Source organism: Ursus arctos, unplaced genomic scaffold, assembly GCF_023065955.2.
Source record: "Ursus arctos isolate Adak ecotype North America unplaced genomic scaffold, UrsArc2.0 scaffold_29, whole genome shotgun sequence".
NCBI classification, from domain to species: Eukaryota; Metazoa; Chordata; class Mammalia; order Carnivora; family Ursidae; genus Ursus; species Ursus arctos.
In genome coordinates, this window is record NW_026622974.1 from 16,355,700 (window position 1) to 16,372,781 (window position 17,082).

At 39.7% G+C, this 17,082-nt stretch overlaps 1 protein-coding gene across 26 annotated transcripts in view; it reads right to left on the reverse strand.

The window, feature by feature from the left end:
• LOC113261161 (dystonin) overlaps window positions 1–17,082 on the reverse strand; it is a 453,463-nt gene that overhangs the window by 197,947 nt on the left and 238,434 nt on the right. For all 26 annotated transcript variants that reach the window (XM_026507181.4, XM_026507164.4, XM_044387138.3 and 23 more), the window contains one exon: window positions 15,574–15,666. In XM_026507181.4, the coding sequence (XP_026362966.3) occupies window positions 15,574–15,666 (93 nt within the window). The remainder of the gene's footprint in view (window positions 1–15,573; window positions 15,667–17,082) is intronic.

The window sequence follows — 17,082 nt, forward strand, 5'->3', positions numbered from 1 at the left end:
AAAAAACCTCAGCCTAAAAAAAATTGCTACCAACAAACAAAGCTCTCATACTCTTTACTACCTTCACGTCTCTTTTTCCCGCATTACCTCTACCCTTAGACACAATACCGATACTTTACTACATAATTTCCCTTCTCCTTCTTGGCAGAGCAGAGACAACATACAATGATTGAAACAATAATAACTGAAACTAAAAGAAGGTGCTGGGGGTCCTAGGAAAGTCTCGGGGTGGGGAGTGTAAAGAGGTACAGACAGAATTCAAACACAAAAAAGCAAGTCTAACCCAAATGCACAGAGCAAGCATGTGCCTGCTCAGGGATGAGCTTCGTTTCATAGGGCACATCTGACCCTCATAAGTCACTATCAGGCAATGTGAACCACAGTCTCAACAAACAGCTCAAAGACACAATAAGCACCTGAAAACAAACGGACTGTGTTGCTTCTGTCATCCGGCAACCAAAGAAATCAGTGCTAGAACTCTCAAAAAATAAAAACATGAGTTGTTCCAACTCTTCTGAAACCTCATCACGTGTATTGACTCATCCCGCCCCTCACGCTCAGTCATCTGCTAGGTTCCCACACACGTAGGGAAGACATGAGCACCTAATAACATGGATATATTAGCTGTCCCAAGACTGTGTTCAGGGAAGAAAAGGGTCTTCTAATCCCTGTTTTCTCTCTTTCCCCAACACCAATTATTGAGTTGCAGTAACTACTATCCTTGGTCTGGACAATCACCTCTAGTCTCCAATGTCAATACCAATGACATCTTTTAAGACACAGTCATGAGAGACCTGGAATAATACCGGGCTCAAAAGAGCTTTCAACTTCTTCTGGAACTAAGCCTCAGCGTCTGGATTAGTAATAGTCTCCTAACTAGTCCCATTACACCAAGTCTTGGTCTACTCTCAAACGCCAGTTCAGGTTGTCCTTGACTCTGCAGCCACAGTATTCCGGCTCAGTCTTGGCTGATCTCACTGGACTCAAGCCATTCCCTTTTCAATTCTATGATCAATCAGACCACGTGGACCACATGCTCCCTCTCTCTTAGGGTCCTCCAGTCAAGCTACTTCTCCCCTTGAAACAGCCCAACATGACACAGATGAAGTGTTCAATATCTGCTGAATAAGAAGGGGGAGAGGAAGGAAGGACGGGAAGGAGGGAGGGGGGAAAAGAATGAAAGATCAGAAATATAGCTCATGTTTTCATTTGATATGAATGAGTTTTAACCTATCATGTCATGTAAAACTTGTCATTTTAGGAAAGTAAACGGTTTCCAATGAGCCTCACTTTCCGATAATAACAGAACGCCCTGACCACTGCCCAGAAGTACCCAGCAGCAAGCGCAATCCCAGAGACCACTCAGCGAGAGCCTGACATTAAGCAGTGAAACTAAGCTTCATCTGCATCGTTTCTCTAAAACGATTTCATAAACTTGATAACAGATAACCTCAAAATGTCTTTAGGAAAACAAGCCAACATATCCCATCTCATAGCGCACTCTGCTTTCATTCACAGCTTATTGCTGGATGACCCACTTACTGCTAAGTGAATGGCAACTGCCTCACAGTGTTGGTCAGCTGAGGCTGTAAATGTGAAAGTCCTTTGAGCAAAGTCAGTGCCACCAGACAACTGGGCGACAGGAACACCCTATTTTTACAGATGTTGTCATGGTTCTGGCATGCACTGAGAACACAAGAACAGCCAACTTGCAAAGTTGAGTCAGATACTCCCTAAAAGATTCACTTTATTTCTTTAAAGAATGCTTGGATTTCATTCTTCTATAAATAATGCAACTTTTTTTATTTACGAAATAGTTATAATTTGCTGAAAAGATTAAGAAGTTTAATCAAAGTTACTACTTAAATAATTTCTGTATAACACTGGAAAAGGCAACATCTCTGAAGGTAAGAGAACTAAGATACTTAGCTTACAGAATGCTGTATATATACTTAAGGATTAAGGAATCAGGGGAACTCAAACTGAAAATATGCAAAGCCATTTGGAAGACCCCCCTCATTTCACTGGTGAGCAAGCTGAGGCTACAAGAAGTGAAGTGACTTGTCCAGGGTCTCACAGTATGCTAGTAGAAGGCCTAGGGTGTGGACTTAGGTCTCCTAAATGCCAGTCTAGAATCTGCAAGAAGTTTCTCCTTCACATTTAGAAAAAAAATCTATCCTCACAACTCACACTAATTTTTCCTCCGGGTTAGTAGCCACAGGGGGTGCTTCCGTTCCCTGAAGTACCATCTGCTGGGAAAATGGCTGTACACATACAGGTCATGAGAGGGACCCCCCACCTTTGCCTTAACCCCTAAAGTCAAGCCCTTTTCATTGGAGCTTCTCAGTCTCCATATTGGCCAAGCAGCTGATACATAGAACTCTACACATTTTCAGAGGGAGTTATACCCCTGGATCTCTCACATGAACTGAAGGTCAGGGTTCATGGAAATATTCCTCACTAGACTAAACACAACACCTCAACTGATGGCCTATCTCCCCATAGAACAGCCGGTTTGCCTCCAGCATTGTTCTTTTCTCATACCAGAGCTACTATTAATAATGCCTCTGAAATGGACTTGTACTAAGGTGTAAATAACCAATACAAGCTCCAAGAGCTGGTTATTCCCAGGGGTATTTCTGGTCTAAAAGGTTGACAGTTATGGAGTTAGAGGAATATACTGTCTGGCCAACAAATGTATTTAGGAAGTATTTGTTGAAGATATAGTGAGAGGATGAGTGGAGTTGGGATGCAGAAGGGGGTAGCGTACTCTGCTTAGGCAGAAAGCTTTATGTCCAAAGGAAAGAAAGAAATGCCCTGTTACAAATTTTGAAAACATACAGCTCTTCTACTCAGCAGCCAGTTACAAAGTATTTTCTCCTTTCCACAGCAGCAAGAGACAGTAAGAAGACAGAAGGTATCAAGTACTTAGGGCCTAATAAGTCCTTTTCACATATATTATCTCACTTAATGCTCAAAACACACCACCCTGTTTCACAGATGTGGAAAGTAAGACCTGGTTAAATCTGTCTTTTGATGCAAGATCTCTTAAGGTCTCTTTCCCCTGCTACATCAAATGTATACTGACTCCACTCGACATTCAGAAAGAGCTTTACCTATCACAGAACCACCTCATTTTATAGAAGTAAAAACTTTTTTAAAAGATTTATTTCTTTATTTTAAGAGAGGGGAAGCAGGGGGAAAGACAGAATCTCAGGCAGACTCCCAGCTGAGCGTGGAGCCCGATGTGGGGCTCAATCTTACAACCCTGAGATCGTCACCTGAGCCGAAACCACGAGCTAGACATTTAACTGAGCCATCCAGGTGCTCCGAAGCAAAAAATGATTTAAGGGACACACAGTAAACACAGAAATGATACCTAGTCAAACATGCTCCCTTGCAGAACACAAAATAACTATTGGTTCAGAGACTTGGACACAAGAGTGGTATTAAAGAATATTCAATTCTTTCATATATTTTTGTTAAATAAAAAAAATAGAGTTTATTATCTGAGAGAGTTCAGGTATGAATAAGAATGAAAGCTGCAGCCTGGAAAAGACAGATCTCCAAATTCTTCTACCTCTGGAGTCTCTTAACATAATTATTGTACAAGTAAAAGTGTAACACTGGAAGGAAGACTGGCACAGAGCTGTGGAAGGTGGAGACCTGTGTTCAATTTCTGACCCCACCATATACTAGCCCTGTGGCCTTTCTGGGCCTCAGTTTCCTCTCATGTAAAGTACCTCCTCACAGAGATGCTGAGAGACTAAAATGACACCTACACGTGGTTCAGAATAGCACCTGTCCTAGAGTGAACCATGGTGACGACTATCGCTACAACCCTTTTATTCACACTACTTGACACTGTAGTCATGCAAAAGCAAATCCCATATTGAGTTTGTCAACACAGGCAAATATTTCCAAGCCAAGATGTTTGCTTCCAAAGACAACCTCTTCAAAGATGTTTTAACTATTTTGGCAGAAACAAATGTAATCAACACATTTTTAGTGACTGCTTCCAAGTTTCAAAAACGTGTGAAAATGCTCTGCAAAATATTTTTAACAGCAAAGATGGCACAAATATTTTGAAAATTCTATCTGGCTAAAACTGCCTCCCTAAAAGGAAGAGTTAAATAGAGGATAAAAGCAAAAAGCTGATAAAGTTCAAGTGCTAATGCTCTAAATTAACAGCTACCTTTAGCAAGTACTCATTTATTTCTCCTTCAAATATGGGGAGAAATATAACTATTTTTCTTGTACGGCAACGGTTTTAAACTTTTGCATGTCCTTCATTTAATTGGAAAGATCAAGGCATTGATAAAGACCCAAATTCTATGCAACTATTATACAACTAAATTTTCACAGACTGGTTATGAAATCCAAAAAACAACTAGCAATAGTAAAATTTTTTAAAAAATTAATGTGTATTTTCATTTAAAAAGATGAAATGATTCAGAAAGGAATGAGTTAGTCAACTGTAAACCAAATGACCTTTGTCTTCAAAATCTGTAGACCAAAGGAAAAACATTCAGGTTTTACCTTAGTGCTTGAATTCTTTTTTTTTTTTTTTTAAGAGTTTATTTTGAGAGACAGAGAGAGACTAAGAAAGAGAGAGCACGAGCAGAGGGGAGGGGCAGAGGGAGAAGCAGACTCCCCACTGAGCGGGGAGCCTGATGTGGGGCTCAAACCCAGGACCCTGGGATCATGACCTGAGCCGAAGGCAGATACTTAACCAATTGAGCCACTCAGGAACCCTATCCTAGTGTTTGAATCCTAAGTAAGAATTCTGTAGCCTAAGATTCATAAAAGACTTGGTTAAAGTAAAGAATATCAAATAATTATAGTTCAGTGAGTTTGAATATTAATGTAATCGAACATTTTGAGATGGTTCTCAATTTTTTTAAGTTTTTATAATATAAAAGTTAATTAAAAAATTAAACTCTCCATTATGTAGAGATTGATAACTTATACAATATCCACATTCCTTATTTCTCATCCTTTTCTCTTGGCTTCTTTTCTTGGTTACTGCACTATACATTGGCAATTCACCAGAGGATTAAAAGGAACCTAAGACTAGTTCGGTTTTCATTAGTTAACACGGCCACGTGGTGTGGTGCAAAGTTAGAAGTTATTCGTGATTATCATCCCTGAGGCTTAACTTTCCAGTGACTAAGTTTACAGTCATGGTCCCTGTCATTTGTTTTAAACAAACAATGGGATATACTGCATGCAGAAAAGAGCTGCATTTTATTTCTCTCACAGCGCTTTGTTTTGGTTCACTATATAACAGGTACATCACCAGTGCTTGATAGAGAAATGTAAGAAGGGAGAGATGGAGGAAGGGGTGGAAACACTTAGCAAACAAAATGGCATAACGTTATATATACGAATTCATAGAAATTTAAAAGTGAAAAAGATGTATATGGGGAAAGGTGGGTAACTCGTAACAGGTAAGAGTCCAACTTGGTGGATATCTGGGTGACCTCCAAGCTCTTCCACTTACTGGCTGAGTGACTTAAGCAAGTTATTTAACTTTCCTGAGGCTCAGTATCCTCCTCTATAAAATGGAGCCAGAAATAAAACCGTTTCATAGGCTTGCTCCGAAGATTAAATATCATAATGGTGGAGTGTCTGGCATATAGTAGGACTCAACAAATACATTATTAACAGTAGTATCATGATCTAGTCCAATATCCTCCTTTTCTAGAAAATGAAACAGAGACTTAAAAGAAATGAAAAAAGCTAAGTCATACAGCTCTCTGGGGCAAAGCTTAATGAGAACTCAGACCTCCTGCCTTCCGGGCCCATAAGCCAGACTGCTTAGCAGAAAAGCTACCCTGAGAAGAGAACGAGGTACAAATGCTAAGCCAGGGTGATGCTGGTTCCCAAAATTTTGTGTTTTTAAGAAACATGTGAGAGGGTGCCTAACACACATGCCATGTTCTCTTATGCTCCAGCAGAAGATACTCTGATCAAGTTAAATCAGGGGTAAGGCGTTTCCAATAAGCATCCCAGATAATTGTACTGCAGGGACTCCGGAGTCACACTTAGAAAAGCACTGCTACAGAATAAGACTAACAAGGGCCCTATCCCAAGTCTTGGCCAGTAGAGTCATCTCTGGAGCTCCTCCCTAATCTATTACACTAGAATCACTGGGGTGACATCCAGGCATCTGTATTTTGTAAAAAGCCCCTCAGGTGACACCTGCGTGTGGTCAGTTAGAGAACCAATGGCCTATAATCAGAGAAAACAACCAGCTTTGCTGGAATCAGTGTAACAAGACTAGAAAGAGGTGGGATTTGTGAAACTAAAGAAGAATGCTTTGTGGGAAAAGCTCAAGGGCAAAGGTAGGAAACCTTGTCACAAGCCACAGGAAGCACGTGAGTCTTAGACAAATAAGAAATCTCTCAAGAAGGTGACTGCAATGAGCTCATCACTCCCTGTCCCCAAACATGCCTGCCTTTCCGCCTCTGTTTATAACACTGAACCTTCACAGATGAACAGCAACTCCTATAAACATCAAGCCTGCTCTGACCTCACAGCAATATCCTTCAGAACTCCGACAATTAATCAAAGTAGGTTGCTGAGTAGTTCAACTCGGCGACTGCCATTTACTGTGTTGCTTTAAGGACATGATTTAACCTTAGTTTTGACTTCTTCCTTCTATAAAAGAAGAACTATTTTGCCTGTTCATACAGTTGTTAAGATAAAAGACACAATGTGTCTGAAATCCTTTTTCCAATTTCAAAGCAATACACAACTCTAAGATACTCACCCCCCCTTTTTTTTTAATTTACAACTCCTGACCCTAGTCAAGATTAACATGATTATGAGATTTTATTCAGTAGGCACTCAAGGAGGGGCTGGCTGAAGGACCTCCACAGAGCCCTGCGCCTGGAAGAGCACTCTAGGTCCGCACAGGAATTCAAGGATTTCAAGAGGAGGTAAGCTGGTCACTTGTACTAAAAATAATAAATTTCACAGGACCAGGGAAGTTTATGTCAGAGGCCTGAACGAATTCAAAGGTTAAGAAAAGCTCAGAGAACTGTACACTTTTCTACTCGGACGTTAATTCAAAGTCATCAACCTGAAACCTGCAGACAACTGACCGAGAGACAGAATGGATGTGACAGGGAAGACAGGAAAAAGATCTTGAAGGAACAAATAAGGAAGGAATGCTGGCTAACCAGTCATTTCTGAGATGTAATGCTAATAAAGGGGCTGAGCGCCCTCATCTGCATTTAATTCTCCAATAAAACATGCAGAAGCCAGTGCAAGATAAAGAGTTCTCTGGATAGTTCTAACCAAAGGTAATTAAGCAAATAGAATCAAACACCTCCAAGGTAACAGGAAGAATGTCCGAGGGGGAGTACCCAAGCTGTTGGTTCTGACTCTTTGTAAGCTCCAGAATGAAGAGTCTTCATCTGGACTGCAAGGAAGTAAGACGTCCAACTCCTCAGATAAATAATGACTATCCCATTCGGCTTTTCCTCTAGAAGACATGAGGCTTTGTTAAGTACCTCCATATCATGATTACTTAACAAATCTAACTGGCAGGTTTGTGCCTTCTTAGAACACATATTTTCCATTGAAGTTTCAAGAATCTACACCAATTAGAAGGGTAAAATCCTTGGCATGAGAATAAAACAAGGCGGGGGGCAGGGAAGTTTATGTACCACTTAGGAAACAGCTTTTAAGAATTCCCATTATCGAAAAAATGTAAGGCTTACAAGAAGCCCTATTATATACAAAAAAAAAAAAAAAAAACAGCTGGAAAACATGGAGCAAAACAAGTGGTTTCATTCCAAAACACGGAAGAGCTAAGCAGTTTCCTTTTGCACTGACACAGACTCTATGCTTTCTTTTCAAAATGTAACCACTGAAAAATGTAAATCTAAGGGCTGACATAATATTGGCAGGGTGTAGTGGTACATGATAGGAACAGCTTCCCAGAGCGCCCCGGCTAAGGCCCACAAGGATCATGCACACTGACCCCAATAAAACCTCATTCTATCGCTGTGCAAATGATCTCTGCTGACCTCGCCAAGACTGTTTAACATCCATACCCCATTTATGTCCAGAGTTTTTGTTAAAAGACAAAGTGGGAACGAGCTTAAAGAAAAGGCCATCCACTCCCACCTAGTAACACGTAGAGGCTGTCTGGGTAATGCATGTCTCCAGCAAGTAAATAAATATTCACTCACATTTCAAAGACAAGTGAAAACCCTGGAGAAGTAACTTGTCTAAAGCTAAATATCAGTGTTAGGAATAAAGATCTCAACTTCCTGGCAGTCGGTGTCATACTGAAATTCCTAGGACATGCTGCCCAAATGATTTCTGATTTTAGACAGGGGCTGGGGAAAAACTCACGTAACAAAGAGACAAAAGAGATTTGGGCGATTTCGTCTGTGATACCCACCCAACACACACACATACACACACACACCCACACACACAGAATTAAAAGCAATTATGTGAGTGTTCCTGTGCATGAAAACTGGTAGAGAGCTGGAATTGGCTTTTCGAACTTATGGATCAGCAAGTCAGTACTGAATGATCACTGTACTGTATCCTCCTGATATTAATCATGAAGCTATTAGCTTCTCGTGACTGTTTTCTGATGCAATTTTTGCCTACACTGCAGCTAAGTCTCCAAAGGCTCATCCATAGGAAAAGTCAAGGAACGTGAACTAGAGAACTTCAAAAGATGTGCATTCTCTTACAGTGATGCTTTTCTAAGTCTTCCAACAATAACAAAAATGTACAGGGGTTTAAATTTAAGTACGATCAAAGAATGTGGTTATCACAGAAAATAAAAATCATACTAATCAAACCTAAGGTTACAAATAACAAAATGCACCAAGAACTCTCCAACTTACACATAAACTAATATGAAAACAACTTCTAAATTAGACAAATTACAGAACCTCAGTCAGATATGAGTACCTGAGTCCTTATTTACACCTTAAACTCAGACTCCAGGTTTCACTTACCTCATTTCCGTCTGTGTCCTTGGAAGCAGAGGACACACTGGTACAGAGGGAATGACATCTCTTTTTTTCAAAGCGAAAATGGTACATGTCATGAGGGCAAAATCTCTCAGTGTTTTGCTTTCCTTGAACACTGCTAAAATTTTTTGATGGGTCTTGAGAAAACCCACTTCTCTCAAATGATTTCTCTGTACCATAGTGAATGGAACTTAAGCTGGCTGCCTTTCGTAACGTATTGACATCAGCTTTTCTTTGGAATGTTATTTCTCTCCTGCTGGCATTATCTAAATGTTCCTTCCTCTTTGCACAATATGGAGTGCTGTCCTTTTCTGGAATCCTTTCCTCCAGGTCACTAACTTTTGCTTCTGTGTCACTGTCATTAGCAGGAGAAGTGTCCCCATGGTAAGACAGACTGCTTACAGCACTCGGCACAAGTTTCTGTTTCACACCGTCAACTACGACTTGTGTCTTCCCTTGCGGAATCCCATCTTCCAGCGTGGGGTCTGGGGCGGCGGACTCCTCCCGTACCAGTCCCCTGAGGAAAAGAGCTGGCTGTTCTTCTGACAGCTGAATGCCACTCTTCTTCTTGCCTTCATTTTGCTTGTTTGGCTCTCCTGACTCTGTGTCACCTGCAATTGTCTTGATCGGCTTTCTCCTGAAGTATTTTCTTCCGGGAGAGTATTTTTCAGGGCTCAAAGGAGTTTTGGCAGGATCTAAATACTGTTCTTCTTTCTCAGCTCTGACACATCCACAGACATTCCCCATTTGATTTACAGAAAATCACAGTTCCACAGATTCACTCATTTCAAAATCCAGGGCTTCCTTCGATCTTCGGCAAGAAGTCTGAAAATTCCACTCTGACCTCTAATTCCACAGACTTTGTGACCATCCTCTTCAACACGAGGCCATTTTGCTTATGAGAAAAGCAAACGCAAGAAATGCCATGGCATCTGGCCAGCTGGGTCCCTGTGTCTCATTAGACACCGTGGCTTATTTCTGGCCACCAATCCTCTTAGACAAACATTACTGCTCACTGTAAAATTATAACACTGATGAGCTTTCAAGGCAAACCCTTCGCTATATCGTACGAGAAGACTCTGACCCTCACTTTAACTTTCAGTTTTCTGAAATGCAGTTACACTACCAAAGTTTGCATCAACCTTTGAAACTATTGGTGGTTCAACAAATCTGAGAGCAAACAGAAAGCTAACACCAGTCAGGAGTCATTTAGCAAAATGCCTTTCAAATGTAGTTTCAAAGAGACTCTAACGTAAAATTTTTTCTTAAGAAACACCAACTAATTTTGGTACTTGCAAAAAAATGGGGGGACCTCAAAAATCTCTGTAAATAATACTAAGACTTTTTCAAAACAGAAGCCATTAAAAAACAAAAACAGGGGTGCCTGGGTGGCGCAGTCGTTAAGCGTCTGCCTTCAGCTCAGGGCGTGATCCTAGTGTTATGGGATCGAGCCCCACATCAGGCTCCTCTGCTGAGCCTGCTTCTTCCTCTCCCACTCCCATCTGGCTGTCTCTATCTCTGTCAAATAAATAAATAAAATCTTTAAAAGAAAAAAATAATAAAACAGGATGATTCAATAGCTGAAGGAGAGATAACAAATGCTAAATTCCTAAAATACTCGAGAAAAATTGCTTCTAAAATCAATCTCATCGGGGCTCCTGGCTGGCTCAGTAGGTTAAGCTTAAGCATCTGCCTTCGGCTCAGGTCATGATCCCAGGATCCTGGGATCAAGCCCCGCATAGGGCCCCCTGCTCAATGGGGAGTCTGCTTCTCCCTCTCCCTCTGCCCCTCCCCCTCCCCCTCCATTCGTGCTCAGTCTCCCGATTTCTCTCTCCCAAATAAAATCTTTAAAAAATAATAAAATAAAATCAATCTCATAACATAGTTTATAATATTCTTATATTACATATTGCATTTTTCATATTTCATATTACATTTTCATATGACATGAATTTCCAAGCCATTTTCCCTATGTGATCATTCGGATTTTCACATAAGCAAACTGATCAATTTTATGATCTGAAGCATGAAAAGCTTAGCCAGAAGAAACACATAAATGTGTTTCTTATACATGAATGAAGGCAGTTAAACTTCGTAGGTAACTCTTATAATTGTACCCTAGTTAAATATTATGTAATTTTACTAGGGCCTTGCTGTAAATATAGCAAATCAATATGCAGCCTGATTATCCAAGGTGTGCATATTTCCAAAACTGAGTCATAGATATGGTAAAAAGAAAATTAGTATGGCATGACTGGACTTACACGTAAGCAGGTATCATTTGACTAAGTAGAAAAACATGATAATTGCCATTCTCTAGGTAGTCTTTAGACTGATCACAAGATGGAACTCATACTTTTCTAAATAAGAATTTCCAATTCCAAGTTAGCAATGTTGCCAATGCTTGTCAATGACAGGCCTGCATGATGATTAATCACTGAAAGAGAAAACTAAACAATCTCTAATGCAAAACTGAATATCCTAGAAGACAAGCTGGCAAAAATAAAGCCTCAGATTTGGGTTTATTTTATTTTCAATGTCTTCATGGCAATGGAACATTATTCATGAGAATGTAAAAGCGTAATGGCTGGTATTTCTACTGGCAAGACAGAGGCTCAACCACTGACATGCATCCCATCCGCCCTTCCCTCCAGCCCTGCCAAACTCACCAACTATCCATTCCCAGGCCACCACACACTGCTCCCTTTCCCAGAAATAGCCCAACTTTAGTCACCACCTGGTAGCTGGCATTCATCCTGCAAAGTCTATCTCTAGTACCAGTGAAAATTTCTCTAACACCTTCCTGATTCTACCACAACACTCCCGCTCTACATCCCTTATTTATATTGCGATGGATTCATCACCAATAGATTACATTTATGAACACTCCCAACAGACACGGCAACATACAACATTATCCTAGCATCTCTGGATCTAGCACACGGAGCTACTGATAGAGGACTACTGTTTGATAATGCTTACCTTCAGAGATTCAGTTTGTGATGCTCGTAACAAATATTTTTTAAATAATAAATTGATCTCCTGAAATTACTTCCCTTATTTATGTAAAGTATAGAGACAAAAAAAAAAAAAGCCCAGTTGCTTTGAGTGAGGATGATTACCACTGCTATAAATAGCCTTCTATTTTGGCATAACCAGTAAAATCATTCTAATCTTAAATTATCATAGTACTAAGAAAAGTTATTTCATTTAAATAAGAAGGAACATTTTTATTTTACCAAAACATTGTTGTGTTCCACTTTAAACAGATCTGGATCTAAATTCTAAATACTGGTGATAAATTAACAGTCATAATATCTTGTTTTCTGGGACCTAAAATACACTGGATTCTATAATCTATGCCAGAGGATCATTAGGATTATATTAGAAGTATTTCTGTGGCTGGTCTTCCTTTTTCCTCCAGGGACGAAATGCAGAGTTTCTTAATACATAATTCTTTTTGAATGACCTTCTGCTTTAAATTTCTCTAAACTTAGGATCTAATTCCCAACCATTTATTCACATTTTGGTCTGTCATTTCCTGGTTTCTGCTTCCAGTCGCTTGGGAGTTGTTTCTTGCAAGGTCTCCAATGTCCTCCTTCTAGGTCACACCAGTTCTCAGTCTTCATTTCCTCATGTTCTTCAGTGCCATTTCGTACTGCTCACTATTCCTTTCTACTGGACATTCTCTTCTCCCAATTCAGCAACACGACATTTTCTTGCTGCTCCATCTGTCTCCCAAATGTTCTGTTTTTTCTGTTTCCCTAGATGGATCTTCCTCCTGCACCCCAAATCATGGGCTTCCCCAGATGTCTGTCCTTAGCTCTCAGCTCTTCTCCACGCATGCTCTTCTCTTGAATCCTCTCAAGATCCCTTCTCTCCAATGGACTCAGTGACCACGTTTATACTGATAACTCTAAGTGTGTTACCTGCAGCTGACCTCCCAGCTCTGCTCATGTATCTCCAAGTGCCCAGCACGCAGATGCTCGGGATGCCCGCCCGGCCATCAGACCCATCCGGATGGTGCTTCTGTATTCTGCCTCCCCTGACCATCACCCTGCTTCTCTCAGTCATCTGCGGGTTTGCTGTTTTATAGGCTGAACCGTTCATGGGTCATCTTTAATCCCTCTCCTTCGACCTCTCTGCTCCATGGCCAAGTCCACTGCTTTCTTCCTTCAAAATGTCATCCTTTGGATTCAGTTTTTCATACCCATCTGAGTCCTGGCCTTTATCACTCCCCTTGGAGATTACCACCTCAGCTTCTTCACATCTCTCTCCCTAACCACAGACCCTGCTCATTTCAATCTATTTTACGTAAAATTGATAGACTCAGTTTCCTAAAACATTAAGGTCAGAATGGTTAAGTGATGTACCCAATGTCATCAACTGCCTTAAGTTGGAGTCAGTGGTGACACTGAGCTCTGCCTCCTCGCGCTTTCCTCGGCCGGACGCAGAGTGCTCCAAGTCCAGACACGCCCACCTGTCTCACAGCTCTGTTGGTGATGAAGGGACCGGCTCCGTGCTCCAATAGGCCTTTAATCTTCCCATGTGGGTTCCTGCAGTTTCAACCCTGCTCGAAGTTCTGGGACCTGATCCACTGAGGACTAATTAAAGGATCCCTGAGAATGCTGCTGAGGATCTCCACATGAAATTTGCTTTTCAGCCCATTCTACTTAGTCTTTACCCAATTCTAGAAACAAGGTCTGGCTCCATGCCCAACTCCCTGCCTTGGTTCAGTGCTCAATCCCCTCGTTCCTTGAGGAAGGGGTGTTCTAGTAATGGGGGCCCTCAGTTCTTTAGGGTCCTGCCTCCAGCTCCTGTTATTGGATCTTCCTGATGGCAAAAGCCCAGCTGAGGGAACATTTACCTGTATTAGCTACCCTGTAGTCTGGCTGATGACACCTGGTTGCTGGGGTCTCCTCCAATTTCCTACTGGTACAATTTTGTTCAGCTGCCTGGAACCTACCTAGACTCTAATTCCTACAGCTCTACCTGTCAGATTCATCCTGTTCCCAAAAGAGCTCCAGGCACACTATTTTCCACCATTCCCCTATAAACCTAAATCACAGAAAATTTTTACAAATTAAGGAATAAGTCTTACTCCTCTCATGATTTGGTTCAAAACCTCAGCTCCTTTCTGAAGCTGGCAAGCTACTACCTCTTTCTCTTTCAAGGTCTAACTGAACAGCAGTCAATAGGTATGATTTGCTGCCTGCCTACTATGGGTCAGGCTCTGGGGTGCACATAGAACACTGCATAAGCAGGAAAATGGGTAATAAACTAAAGTTCCAGAGTTAGAATTCACCTTAAATCAAATAAAGATCATTTTTTCCAAAATGCATCATTTTACAAAATAGTAAAAATCCAAATCAGCCCTCAATGAGCACAGATGTATTAGCTAAATCGTAGTTAATTAATCTGCATTTACTCAGGACATCTGGGTGGCTCAGTCGGCAAGCCTCAGACTCTTGGTAACTGATCTCCCAGGGGTGGGACCAAGCCCCTCCCAGGCTCCACACTCAGTACAGAGTCGGCTTCAGATTCTTTCTCCCTCACCCTTTGCCCTACCAGCTTGTGTGTGCGCGCGCTTTCTCTCTCTCTCAAATGAATAAATTAAATCCTTAAAAAAAAAAAAATCTGCATTTACTCTCCTCAAATCTACTTCGAGAAAGCACAGCCCTACACAAAATATGGCTACTTCTAATTCAGGAGATCCCTTCATGAAAATTATACTGCCATCTAGTGTCTATCAACAGGAAAAAGTAGTTTTCATAGCTGAGAAACTAGAGTATCAACAAAAACCATTCTAAGTAAGGAACGAATCATAAAATGTCCATGTATCTAAGTCAAGTAATACTGTCCAATAAACAAAAGAAATATGTCTGCATTCAGTAAAAAGAAATCTTTGTCTTCCAACACTGAGACTGAAACCACTTCAACACAGGAAATTGAGCAAAAATCAAAATGGCCGCATTAATGCTTCAGAAGCTCGATTTTAAACTAAGTAACCTTTTTTACTCTCTTCCACAAACCTTCCCTCCTCGCTTCTTAGCCTTTTGTTTCAGAACCAGGAACCACCTTGAAAACATGATGAGCATGGCTGGCTGCATGTACACAGTTCCTGTGGAAACCAGCTAGATTCTGTATTTCCCTATATATCCCGGGAGCCCCTTCCTCCAAGAGGGCTTGCAGTTTTGAAGGCCTTGGCCTGCTGCAGCCTTTGCCCAGCAAAGTAATGAAGTGATTGTTCCTCTCTATAACCAAACTCTTGTCTTCACATTATATATTTCCGCTCCCGAGCACAGAGGTCGGTTTTCAACAGATTACAAGCATCATCTTATAACCTCATTGATACTAAGCTCATCGATACCAGGAAAGAGGGTACCAGATTCACAGACAGTATGTTACTTGAAAGGAAACATTCAAATATATTATTTAAGAAAAGAAGCCTGAAATTTATTTTCTTTCATAGGACATAAATGTATAACTCATTCTTCACATCAACCACTTGAAAATCAGCAATGAGAGGTTAAAAGAAATGACAATTAAGAAAAATTAAGCTTACCTGAAAGTGCAAAATTATTGTCCATATTAATCCCAAAGTCAACTTGGGATTCCCATCTGTTATGTCATCATTTCTAATATTCACTAATTTCACCTGTGTTATATGAAAAGAAGAGATGAAACTAACTTTTTCAAACACACAAATTATCTTTACCCACATAAAAGCAATTCCAAATTATACAAATTAAAAATCAAAGTGATCTAAATACCAGTAATCCTCAAAATACTGTTACTCCCTATCTCCACTCATTTTAGACTACAAATTATAGAGTAACCAAAAAGGAAAAAACAATTGTTAATTTGATTTTTCTTTTAAAACAAGTATTAAAAGTACTCACTTCTCAAGAGAAAAATACAACTCAAGTTGAGAATTCTTAAATACTTGATATTTTGAAATTAGATATAATGTTGTCACTTGAAAATAAGCTTTATTTTACTCTTACCATTAAGAAACTGTTTTCTAATGGTAAGAAACGCTTACCATTAAGAAACTGTCCATAAGATAGTTCTGAACCATAAAATAGTTTAATAACTTTCTTATACTTCTGTCACAAAATGGGGAGAAAAACTAGCATCATTTTTCTATTTATCTACCATAAATTGTTACCAAGATAAATAAATATATGTCACTGGATATTTGGAAGGCTGCTCAAATATAAAAAAAAATAATAACACTCAGACTTAAAGCTTATTAACTATCAAATTATGCATTTTCAGGTAACCAAAGCCAGTAATGATACCTATCACTTATATCCTGGATAAAAATAATTAAATATCATGAATTAAATACAATAATAACTAACATCTTACTTCCTGGACAAAACACTGCCAAAAACATTTCAGACAAGGAAACATAATTAACCAACAGTCCCTCTGGAAACTCCTACTAGAATTAAGAATAATAAGGTAAATAAAAATAACATTTAACCTATTTAAGCACTGCTTATCGGAGTTTAAAAAATAAGAGCACTTTAATGTCCATAATAAACTAAATAAATGAATAATAAAAAAATAGTGTTTACCTCTCCCCATTTCCCTCCCTCCTTTTCCCCTTACTCCATTAACAAGGAAAATGTTGTCACCTCTGATTTCTCATTGTTTTCAGTAATTTTCCATTCTCCTAATTTTCTTTTTCTCCTTTTTTCTATTAACTGAAAAATTACCAATACTTTGGCTTATACCTCTATAATACCACAATGCCACCAAATCAAGATCCTATCCAATATGGTGTTCATTCCAACAAGATTTCTTCTAAAACATCAAGCTATTTGGAGACTGTTGTCAGAAATATCGTTTTATTTTTAACTACTTTTGATTACCCAATATTATCTACTATAAAAAAACAAAATACTGCCTTACCGCTACTAAGTATTAAAAATGTTTACACTGTTTTTTAAAGTATTATATAAACTATTTTTTATAAAAATAATTTTTCACACTAAGTATAAATAATAAAGTATTGCCCCACTACTAAGAACTGTTCATAGGCATTCTTAACATTCTGTTGCTA